This window comes from Mustela nivalis, assembly GCF_964662115.1.
Source record: "Mustela nivalis genome assembly, chromosome: 5".
Lineage (NCBI taxonomy): Eukaryota > Metazoa > Chordata > Mammalia > Carnivora > Mustelidae > Mustela > Mustela nivalis.
The window spans coordinates 119,290,039-119,302,099 of NC_139024.1; the positions used below are offsets into that span (position 1 = coordinate 119,290,039).

Consider the following 12,061-nt stretch of genomic DNA (forward strand, 5'->3'; position numbering starts at 1 on the left):
CTGATAAGTTACTCAATTCTCTAATAGGAGACAGATCCAGAAATCATGGGATAAAGTGGAGGCCAGATCCTCTTGTAGACAGCCCCTGCTATTTTTCCAGCAATGTATAATATTAATCTTTCTCTAAGCCTTTCACAAAGGGACCTAGGACCAATTACCAGAAATATTATAAATTAGGGAAAGGGAAATAATTACTTTTCAGGGATTACTGTCCACTGGCTCTAAACTAATCCTTGAAGACCCAAAACATCTTTATGGTCCATCGGTCAGAGTAGGATCCTATAAAGATAAGGGATTGATGGGTTTTAGCTCAGGTCTGTCTGACTCTGTGGTTCCCCAAATCCACTCTACAGTTATTTATCCAGTTTCAGAATGAATCATTAAAACAGATATACTCAAAAACTGGCAGTATTATAACATTGGTTCCCTGATATGTGGAGTAAGGGCTATCATGCTAGTAATGGCACAGTGGAACCCACAAAAACTGCTTTACCTAAACCAAAAATACCACATTCCCAGAGGATCTCAAACATCTGTGGCATGACCAAAGTCTTGATCCTCATTTAACTCACCTATTCAACCTATGCAGAAAATAAATGGATCTTGGAGAATGGCAGGTTATCATAAATTCAATCAAATAATGACTCAAATTGCACTGCTATTCCAGTTGTGGTTTCAATGCTTGAACAAATTAACACAAGCCCTGCTGCAATGCTGCTACAGATCTGCCAAACAATTTTTTTTTCCTCTATTCTCTTAGTAAAGACCACCAGAAGCAGTTTGCTTTCAGTTGACAAGATAATCAGTATACATACACTGTCCTACTTCAGATCATTACAACTATACATCTGTGTCATAATTCAGTCTACAAGAATTTATATCACTTTTCTGTTCTAGGATACTATGGTGATACCATGCTGACTAGCCCTGGCAAACAAGGAGAAGCAACTGCTATAGATATTTAGATTAAAGTTTAGTATATCAGAAGTAGAAAATAAACACAAGAATGCAGGGGCCTTTCACCTTAGCAAAATTTCATGGGGAGCACTAATGTGGGGTATGTCGAGATTTATTTTCAATGCTAAGGTATAAGTTGTTGCCTCTACCCCTCCTACCAATGAAAAATGCACAATGCCTAGTGGACCTCTTTGTAATTCGAAGGCAACATGATACCCATTTGGGTGTGCTGCTTCACCTCACTTACAGAATGACCTGAAAAGCTGCTAGTTTTGCATGGGACACAGCACAGGAAAAGGCTTGGTATTAGATCCAGGCTGCCAGGCAAGTTGCTCAGCCACTTAGGCTTTATGATCCAGCAGACATGATGTGCTTGAAGTGTTACTGGCAGACAGAAATGCTGTGGAGCCTTTGGTAGGCCCTTAGGATTTTAAAGTTAAGTATCTGCCGTCCTCTGCAAATAACTATTCTCATTTTGAAAACAAGCTTTTGGATTGCTACTGAGGCTGAATGCTTAACCGAGGACTACCAGATTGCCATGAGATCTTAGCTGCCCATCATGAACTGGCTGTTGTCTGAAACACAAACCCATAAAGCTGGACATGCACAGTGACCCCTGTCACTGTGACATCCTGGAAGGAACGTGAAGAAAAGTCCTCCCAGTGGGCACACTTTCAAGCAGCACACATGACTGTTCATTTTGTCTGAAAGGGGCAATAGCCAGATATAGGAGTCTAAGTAAATTCATAGGCTATAGCCAATGGTTTGGCAGGATGGTCAGGAACTTGGAAGAGCACTGTAAATTGGTAACAGGGGAACCTGGGTGGCTCAATGGATTAATCCTCTGCCTTCGGCTTGGGTCATGATCCCAGGGTCCTGGGATCGAGCCCCGGATCAGGGTCTCTGCTCAGCAGGGAGCCTGCTTCCTCCTCTCTCTCTGCCTGCCTCTCTGCCTGTTTGTGATCTCTCTCTGTCAAATAAGTAAATAAAATCTTTATAAAAAACAAAACAGAGTCAAGATGGCAGAGAAGTAGCAGACTGAGACTACTTCAGCTAGCAGATCAGCTAAATAGCTTATCTAAAGATTGCAAACACCTGCAAATCCATCGGCAGATCGAAGAGAAGAAGAACAGCAATTCTAGAAACAGAAAAACAACCACATTCTGAAAGGTAGTACAGGCGGAGAAGTGAATCCAAAGCGACATGAAGATAGACCCCGGGGGGAGGGGCTGGCTCCCGGCAAGCGGCGGAGAACCAGAACACAAAATCGGGACTTTTAAAAGTCTGTTCCTCTGAGGGAAATCGCTCCAGAGGTTAAACTGGGGTGAAGCCCACCCGGGGTCAGCGTGGCCTCAGGTCCCACAGGGTCACAGAAAGATCGGGGATGTCTGAGTGTCACAGTGCTTCTGGATATTGGAACGGGTAAGCCAGCTAAGAGACAGAGCCAACAGTAAGCTCACAGCTCGGGGTTACCTTGAACCGGTCCCAGGCTCGGTGAGCTCGGAGCGCGGCCGGAGGTCAGGCAGACGGGAGTTACTGCGCTGTTCTCTGGGGGTGCACTGGGGAGTGGGGCCGCGGGCTTGTGGCTCCTCCAGGCCAGAGACCAGGAGGCTGCCATTTGTATTCCCGTCCTCCAGAACTCTATGGAAAGTGCTCAGGGAACAAAAGTTCCTGAAAGCAAACCCTAGTGATTACTCAGCCCCTGGTAAGGGCAGTGCAATTCCGCCTGGGGCAAAGACACTTGAGAATCACTACAACAGGCCCCTCCCCCAGAAGATCAACAAGATATCCAGCCAAGACCAAGTTCACCTTCCAAGGAGTGCAGTTTCACTACCAAGGAGAGCAGCAGAATTCCAGAGGAGGAGAAACCAAAACATGGAACTCATGGCATTCTCCCTGTGATTTTTTAGTCTTGCAGTTAATTTAATTTTTTTTTCTTTTTCATTTTTTTTTATTCTTCTGCTAATTTTTTTAACTTTTACCCTTTTCTTTTTTAACGTTTTTTAACTAGTTTATATAATATATATATTTTTGTTTTTTATACTTTGTTTTCTTTTTTAATTCATTCTTTTCTTTTCTTTTCTTTTTCTTTTTCTTTCTTTCTTTCTGAACCTCTTTTTATCCCCTTTCTCCCCCCTCATGATTTGGGATCTCTTCTGATTTGGTTAAAGCATATTTCCTGGTGTTGTTGCCACCCTTTTAGTATTTTACTTGCTCCTTCATACATTCTTATCTGGACAAAATAACAAGGCAGAAAAATTCACCACAAAAAAAGAACAAGAGGCAGTACCAAAGGCTAGGAACCTAATCAATACAGACATTGGTAATATGTCAGATCTAGAGTTCAGAATGACAATTCTCATGGTTCTAGCGGGGCTCGAAAAAGGCATGGAAGATATTAGAGAAAACCTCTTGGGAGATATAAAAGCCCTTTCTGGAGAAATAAAAGAAATAAAATCTAACCAAGTTGAAATCAAAAAAGCTATTAATGAGGTGCAATCAAAAATGGAGGCTCTAACTGCTAGGATAAATGAGGCAGAAGAAAGAATTAGCAATATAGAACACCAAATGACAGAGAATAAGAAGCTGAGCAAAAGAGGGACAAACAGCTACTGGACAAAGAGGGGAGAATTCGAGAGATAAGTGACACCAGAAGACGAAACAACATTAGAATAATTGGGATTCCAGAAGAAGAAGAAAGAGAGAGGGGAGCAGAAGGTATACTGGAGAGAATTATTGGGGAGAATTTCCCCAATATGGCAAAGGGAACGAGCATCAAAATTCAGGAGGTTCAGAGAATGCCCCTCAAAATCAATAAGAATAGGCCCACACCCCGTCACCTAATAGTAAAATTTACAAGTCTTAGTGACAAAGAGAAAATCCTGAAAGGAGCCCGGGAAAAGAAGTCTGTAACATACAATGGTAAAAATATTAGATTGGCAGCAGAATTATCCACAGAGACCTGGCAGGCCAGAAAGAGCTGGCATGATATATTCAGAGCACTACACGAAAAATACATGCAGCCAAGAATACTATATCCAGCTAGGCTATCATTGAAAATAGAAGGAGAGATTAAAAGCATCCAGGACAAACAAAAACTGAAAGAATTTGCAAACACCAAACCAGCTCTACAGGAAATATTGAAAGGGGTCCTCTAAGCATGAGAGAGAGCCTACAAGTGGTAGATCAGTAAGGAACAGAGACAATATACAGTAACAGTCACGTTACAGGCAATACAATGGCACTAAATTCATATCTCTCAATAGTTACCCTGAATGTTAATAGGCTAAATGCCCCAATCAAAAGACACAGGGTATCAGAACGGATAAAAAAACAAAACCCATCTATATGTTGCCTCCAAGAAACTCATTTTAAGCCCGAAGACACCTCCAGATATAAAGTGAGGAGGTGGAAAAGAATTTACCATGCTAATGGACATCAGAAGAAAGCAGGAGTGGCAATCCTTATATCAGATCAATTAGATTTTAAGCCAAAGACTATAATAAGAGATGAGGAAGGACACTATATCATACTCAAAGGGTCTGTCCAACAAGAAGATCTAACAATTTTAAATATCTGTGCCCACAACATGGGAGCAGCGAACTATATAAACCAATTAATAACAAAATCAAAGAAACACATCAACAATAATACAATAATAGTAGGGGACTTTAACACTCCCCTCACTGAAATGGACAGATCATCCAAGCAAAACATCAGCAAGGAAATAAAGGCCTTAAACGACACACTGGACCAGATAGACATCACAGATATATTCAGAAGATTTCATCCCAAAGCAACAGAATGCACATTCTTCTCTAGTGCACATGGAACATTCTCCAGAATAGATCACATCCTCGGTCCTAAATCAGGACTCAACCGGTATCAAAAGATTGGGATCATTCCCTGCATATTTTCAGACCACAATGCTCTGAAGCTAGAACTCAACCAGAAGAGGAAGTTTGGAAAGAACCCAAATACATGGAGACTAAACAGCATCCTTCTAAAGAATGAATGGGTCAACCGCGAAATTAAAGAGGAATTGAAAAAAATCATGGAAACAAATGATAATGAAAATACAACGGTTCAAAATCTGTGGGACACAACAAAGGCAGTCCTGATAGGAAAATATATAGAGGTACAAGCCTTTCTCAAGAAACAAGAAAGGTCTCAGGTACACAACCTAACCCTACACCTAAAGGAGCTGGAGAAAGAACAAGAAAGAAACCCTAAGCCCAGCAGGAGAAGAGAAATCATAAAGATCAGAGCAGAAATCAATGAAATAGAAACCAAAAAAACAATAGAACAAATCAACGAAACTAGGAGCTGGTTCTTTGAAAGAATTAATAAAATTGATAAACCCCTGGCCCGACTTATCAAAAAGAAAAGAGAAAGGACCCAAATAAATAAAATCATGAATGAAAGAGGAGAGATCACAGCTAACACCAAAGAAATACAAACTATTATAAGAACATACTATGAGCAACTCTATGCCAACAAATTTGACAATCTGGAAGAAATGGATGCATTCCTAGAAACATATAAACTACCACAACTGAACCAGGAAGAAATAGAAAGCATGAACAGAACCATAACCAGTAAGGAGATTGAAACAGTCATTAAAAATCTCCAAACAAACAAAAGCCCAGGGCGAGACGGCTTCGCGGGCGAATTCTGCAAAACATTTAAAGAAAAACTAATTCTTATTCTCCTGAAACTGTTCCAAAAAATAAAAATGGAAGGAAAACTTCCAAACTCATTTTATGAGGCTAGCATCACCTTGATCCCAAACCAGACAAGGATCCCATCAAAAAAGATAGCTATAGACCAATATCCTTGATGAACACAGATGCGAAAATTCTCACCAAAATACTAGCCAATAGGATTCAACAGTACATTAAAAGGATTATTCACCACGACCAAGTGGGATTTATTCCAGGGCTGCAAGGTTGGTTCAACATCCGCAAATCAGTCAATGTGATACAACACATCAATAAAAGAAAGAACAAGAACCATATGATACTCTCCATAGATGCTGAAAAAGCATTTGACAAAGTATAGCATCCCTTCCTCATCAAAACTCTTCAAAGTGTAGGGATAGAGGGCACCTACCTCAATATCATCAAAACCATCTATGAAATACCACTGCAAATATCATTCTCAATGGAGAAAAACTAAAAGCTTTTCCGCTAAGGTCAGGAACACGGCAGGGATGTCCATTACCACCACTGCTATTCAACATAGTACTAGAAGTCCTAGCCTCAGCAATCAGACAACAAAAGGAAATTAAAGGCATCCAAATCAGCAAAGAAGAAGTCAAATTATCACTCTTTGCAGATGATATGATACTATATGTGCAAAACCCAAAAGACTCCACTCCAAAACTGCTAGAACTTGTACAGTAATTCAGTAAAGTGTCAGGATATAAAATCAATGCACAGAAATCAGTTGCATTTCTCTACACCAACAACAAGACAGAAGAAAGAGAAATTAAGGAGTCAATCCCATTTACAATTGCACCCCAAATCATAAGATACCTAGGAATAAACCTAACCAAGGAGGCACAGAATCTATACTCAGAAAACTATAAAGTACTCATGAAAGCAATTGAGGAAGACACAAAGAAATGGAAAAATGTTCCATGCTCCTGGATTGGAAGAATAAATATTGTGAAAATGTCTATGCTACCTAAAGTAATCTACACATTTAATGCAATTCCTATCAAAGTACCATCCATCTTTTTCAAAGAAATGGAACAAATAATTCTATAATTTATATGGAACCAGAAAAGACCTCGAATAGCCAAAGGGATATTGAAAAAGAAAGCCAAAGTTGGTGGCATCAGAATTCCGGACTTCAAGCTGTATTAGAAAGCTGTCATCATCAAGACAGCATGGTACTGTCACAAAAACAGACACATAGATCAATGGAACAGAATAGAGAGCCCAGAAATAGACCCTCAACTCTATGGTCAACTAATCTTTGACAAAGCAGGAAAGAATGTCTAATGGTAAAAGGACAGCCTCTTCAATAAATGGTGTTGGGAAAATTGGACAGCCACATGCAGAAAAATGAAATTGGACCATTTCCTTACACCACACACAAAAATAGACTCAAAATGGTTGAAGGACCTCAATGTAAAAAAGGAATCCATCAAAATCCTTGAGGAGAACACAGGCAGCAACCTCTTCGACCTCAGCTGGAGCAACATTTTCTTAGGAACATCAACAAAGGCAAGGGAAGCAAGGGCAAAAATGAACTATTGGGATTTCATCAAGATCAAAAACTTTTACACAGCAAAGGAAACAGTTAACAAAACCAAAAGAAAACTGACAGAATGGGAGAAGATATTTGAAAATGACATATCAGATAAAGGACTAGTGTCCAGAATCTATAAAGAACTTAGCAAACTCAACAGCCAAAGAACAAATAATCCAATCAAGAAATGGGCAGAGGACATGAACAGATATTTCTGCAAAGAAGACATCCAGATGGCCAACAGATACATGAAAACGTGCTCCACGTCAGTTGGCATTAGGGAAATACAAATCAAAACCACAATTAGCTATCACCTCACACCAGTCAGAATGGCTAAAAACAACAAGTCAGGAAATGACAGATGCTGGCGAGGATGCGGAGAAAGGGGAACCCTCCTACACTGTTGGTGGGAATGCAAGCTGGTGCAACCACTCTGGAAAACAGCATGGAGGTTCCTCAAAATGTTTAAAATAGAACTGTCCTATGACCCAGCAATTGCACTACTGGGTACTTACCCTAAAGATACAAACTTAGTGATCTGAAGGGGCATGTGCACCCGAATGTTTATAGCAGCAAGGTCCACAATAGCCAAACTATGGAAAGAACCTAGATGTCCATCAACAGATGAATGGATCAAGAAGATGTGGTATATATACACAATGGAATACTATGCAGCCATCCAAAGAAATGAAATTTTGCCATTTGCGACAACATAGATGGAACTAGAGCATATCATGCTTAGTGAAATAAGTCAAGCGGAGAAAGACAACTATCATATGATCTCCCTGATATGAGGAAGTGGTGATGCAACATGGGGGCTTAAGTGGGTAGGAGAAGAATCAATGAAACAAGATGGGATTGGGAGGGAGACAAACCATAAGTGACTCTTAATCTCACAAAACAAACTGAGGGTTGCTTGTGGGAGGGGGGTTGGGAGAAGGTGGGTGGGGTTATGGACATTGGGGAGGGTATGTGCTTTGGTGAGTGCTGTGAAGTGTGTAAACCTGGCGATTCACAGACCTGTACCCCTGGGGATAAAAATATATGTTTATAATAAAAAATTAAAACAAAACAAAAATGCTGCATAACTATTTGTCACTAAAAGAAGAAAGAAAGAAAATTGGCAATTTATTCTCTTCCCTTCAGAAATCTACTAAAATGACTGACAAAAAATAATAAAAGGCATAAACTTGAAAAAACGTTCATTGAATTCTCCCAAAATGTCAAGAATCAACTAGAGCGAAAAGAAAACCTCAAATAGGAAAGCTAACATAATACATTACTCAACAATGAACATTATTTACATTGGCAGGCTAATGCTAACACAATATGCAGATTTACTACAAAAAAATAATAAGTGAGCTGGAGGGCATCTAAGGTAGCTCCATCAGTTAAGCATCTGCCTTCAGCTCAGGTCATCATCTCAGGGTCCTGGGATTTATCTAGCCCCATATCAGGGGGTTCACGGGGGGTCCACTTCTCCACGGGGGTCCACTTCTCCCTCTCGCTCTGCCTGCTGTTCCCTCTGCTTGTGTGTTTGCTCTCTGTGTCTCTTTTTCTGTCAAATAACGGGATAAAAAGAGGTACACACTTGTTTCTCATATGTGGAAGCCAATGTGCATCATCCAAATTTGAGAACTCATAACATATCATACAGACATTTTATAATTAAATATTAGTTTTAGAGCCCCTGCCCCCAAAGAGTGTAAGTTAAAAAGAAATAAGAGTTAAGAAGGAGTGGGTCAGAGAACTTTTGGTTTTATTTACATTAAATAATTTGACTTTTAAATTAAATACATGCACTTTGATATGAGAAATTACATTTAAATAAGTAGTGCAAACTTTGCACTTGACAGATTGATTTTAGGAGATATCCCTATTTTCTTTTCTTTTTCAGTTGTGACTTCAAAACCTGTTGGTAAGTTCCTCTTTTGAATCCGAAGTATTCTGTGCAATCATAACATCCCACAAGAGATTCTTGTGTACTTTCATTTTCATAATTTGTAGCTTTATAAATTTGCTGTTTAGAGAATTGAGAAAAATAATAACTTTTTAAATTAGCTTACAAGTTTATTTCTGTTTGTTTCTATAGAAACTACCTCAGGACAAACTGGTAAGTTTCTTATCTGTCTCTTATCACTAGTATAATTTGATATCTAAGGAATGGAAAAACATTTTGCTCCAATAGTGATTGTCATAATAACTTAAAACCCATCATTATGAGAGTATTACTGGGTACTGAAAAACTTCATTTTCCTCCATGTACCCTGGAAACACACTAAAGTAAAAGAAAAGTGTTTGTTTGTTTGTTTGTTTAAGGCAAAACTATGAGATCTCAGAAATAGCAGCAGAAATAAGCAAATGAAAATTTGAAACTATTAAAGCTGAAAAGCCAATGGATGAGTAATGATTAATTTAGCTATCCACAAAACATGAATCCTAAGGAAATTCAAAAGGACTAATTGTAAAGATGAGAACCAGAGAGCTCAGGATTTCCAGGGACCAGGTAACATTTTAGTCAAGCATGTGAAGGTGATTATTAATATAGGATGATTACCTGAAAGTGTGTTAAAACAACTCCATATAAATCATCTCTTCCACTCTTCTCAATCACGCTTCTACTTTGGTCCCACACAGTAGAGTAGGAGAAAAATGATTTATGCTCAGGAGAGGTTAGATGAAAGGAACCCTGGATATGGAAACTTCCTATACAGGCAAAATAAGGGTGACATGTAACAACAGAGGGAAAATATAACAATCTAGATCCTACTTTTTCCCCAATGTACTCAGGAAACTCAGACAGTATAAATAACCCATGTTTGGAGAAAATGAACTACCCCAGGGAAAAGACAGACCGATTCTCACATGAAGGGTTATACAGCGAAATCTGACTAGCCTGGAACTTGTAGCCAGGAACACAAGATCAACTATTTAGTTTCATTTTTCAATATAAATGGACTCCCAAGGGTCATAAGATGTTGTAAGACAGACCTGAAACCCAAAGACAAAAACTAAACCATCAGAGTAAAGAGGAAATTAGGGAAACCAAGAAAGTTCAGAGAAAAATGTAAGACTAAAAAAATGTATTTTAGATATATGAGATAATTCACTCATAAATCAACAGTATAAAGTACATTAAAAGAAAAAAAAGAGGTGGTATATTAAAAAAAAGTTAGAAATGACATACTAATAATCCATAAGATAATATACATATATTTTTTTTAAAAAAAGCTTCTTTGGGGAAGAATCCCATGGGGGACAGCATAGTCTCAGAATCCCTAGGGTAACAAAAAGACTGGAGGTGTCTAAGTGTGGCTGAATTTCCAAACATCTGCACAAGGAAGCAGCTGAAAAGGGGGAATCTAGGTGTCAGTTTTCTGTTTGCCATTAACCCAGAACCACTGCACAGTCAAGCGACTGCTTGCCAAGCAGGGACCCAGCAAAAGGCAGACACCTGGAGAGAGACCACCCCACCCTCATCTGGGGGAATGGCTCAAGTGCCAACCACAGAAGTCTGTTATGTTTGGAGACCGGAAACTGGGTCACATGCTTAAGATAAAAACGCTGGGTCACAGGCTGGGCGAACACAGAGTTAGAACAGAAAAGATCAGCAGGGAACAACCTGATAACTCCAAGTTTATTGATTATAGAAACCTGCAAAACTTCAACTCTTAGGGAAAACAGTATATAGCATTCATTTTTTTTTTTTTTATTCTTTAGTCTTTCGGTTTTATTTTTGTCAGCTATTTTATTTTATCAATTCTTTTTTAACTATTTTAATGTTCTTTTATATATATATTTAACTATTTTAATGTTCTTTTATATATATATAGATAGATAGATAAATAGATACATATATATTATTTTTCTTACTTTTCATTTCCATTGTATCTTACTTGTGTGTATATATAAATTTTTCTTTCCTATTTTGGAATCTAGTTTTTCTTAACAAACAGACTAAAATACACCCAGGATCTAGCTTATTGTTTTGTTCTGTTTTACTTCTTATTTGCTTTTTTCTTAATTTATTTTGTTTCTGTTTTCTTCCAGTTTTGTTTGTATTTTTCTGGTGTTGTTGCTAATTTTGTTTTTTCTCTCTTGTTCATCTATTTTTTTCTGACATAATGACAAGACAAAGAAACTCACACTAAAAAAAAAAAAAATGGATATGGATGTAAATAAGATGTCAGAGCCAGAACAATGATTATTAAAAAAAAAATGGTAGCTGGGCTTGGAAAAAAAAAAAAAAAACATAGAAGACAGCAGAGAATCCCTTACTGTAGAAATAAAAGAACTAAAATCTTATCAGGCTGAAATAAAAAATGTTATTAATGAGCTGCAGTCAAAAATGGATGCTCTAACTATTAGGGTGAATGAGGCAGAAGGGAGAGTCAGTGATATAGAAGACAAAATGATGGGAAAGAAGGAAGCTGAGAAAAAGAGAAAAAAAAAACCTGCTGATTCGCAAAGGGAGAATTTGAGAAATCAGCAATACCATAAAGTGAATCAATATTAGAATAATTGGGGTCCTATAAAGAATACTTTATCCAACAATGTTCCCATTCAGAATAGGAGGAGAGATATGGAGTTTTCAGGACAAACAGAAATTAAAGGAATTAGTGAACATTAAACCAGCCCTGAAACAAATATTAAAGAGGATCCTTTGGGTGAAGAGAGAGCCCAAAAGTAACAAACGAGAAAGGAACAGAGACAATCTATAGGAACGGTGACTTTACAGGTAATACGATGGCACTAAATTTATATCTTTCAATAATTACTCTGAAAGTAAATAGCTTAAATGTTGCAGTCTAAGACTTAGCATATCAGATAGAATTAAAAAAGAAAA

General features: G+C 38.3%; 2 protein-coding genes across 14 annotated transcripts in view; one reads left to right on the forward strand and one right to left on the reverse strand.

The window, feature by feature from the left end:
* Positions 1 to 12,061, reverse strand: part of LOC309865787 (endogenous retrovirus group K member 7 Env polyprotein-like) — a 1,143,634-nt gene that overhangs the window by 555,863 nt on the left and 575,710 nt on the right. The window lies entirely within an intron of this gene.
* The window catches only part of LOC309865776 (uncharacterized protein), a 229,017-nt gene that overhangs the window by 89,526 nt on the left and 127,430 nt on the right, over positions 1 to 12,061 (forward strand). For all 13 annotated transcript variants that reach the window (XM_082732567.1, XM_082732576.1, XM_082732578.1 and 10 more), the window contains 2 exons: positions 9,113 to 9,133; positions 9,308 to 9,328. In XM_082732567.1, coding sequence (XP_082588693.1) covers positions 9,113 to 9,133; positions 9,308 to 9,328 — 42 coding nt within the window. The remainder of the gene's footprint in view (positions 1 to 9,112; positions 9,134 to 9,307; positions 9,329 to 12,061) is intronic.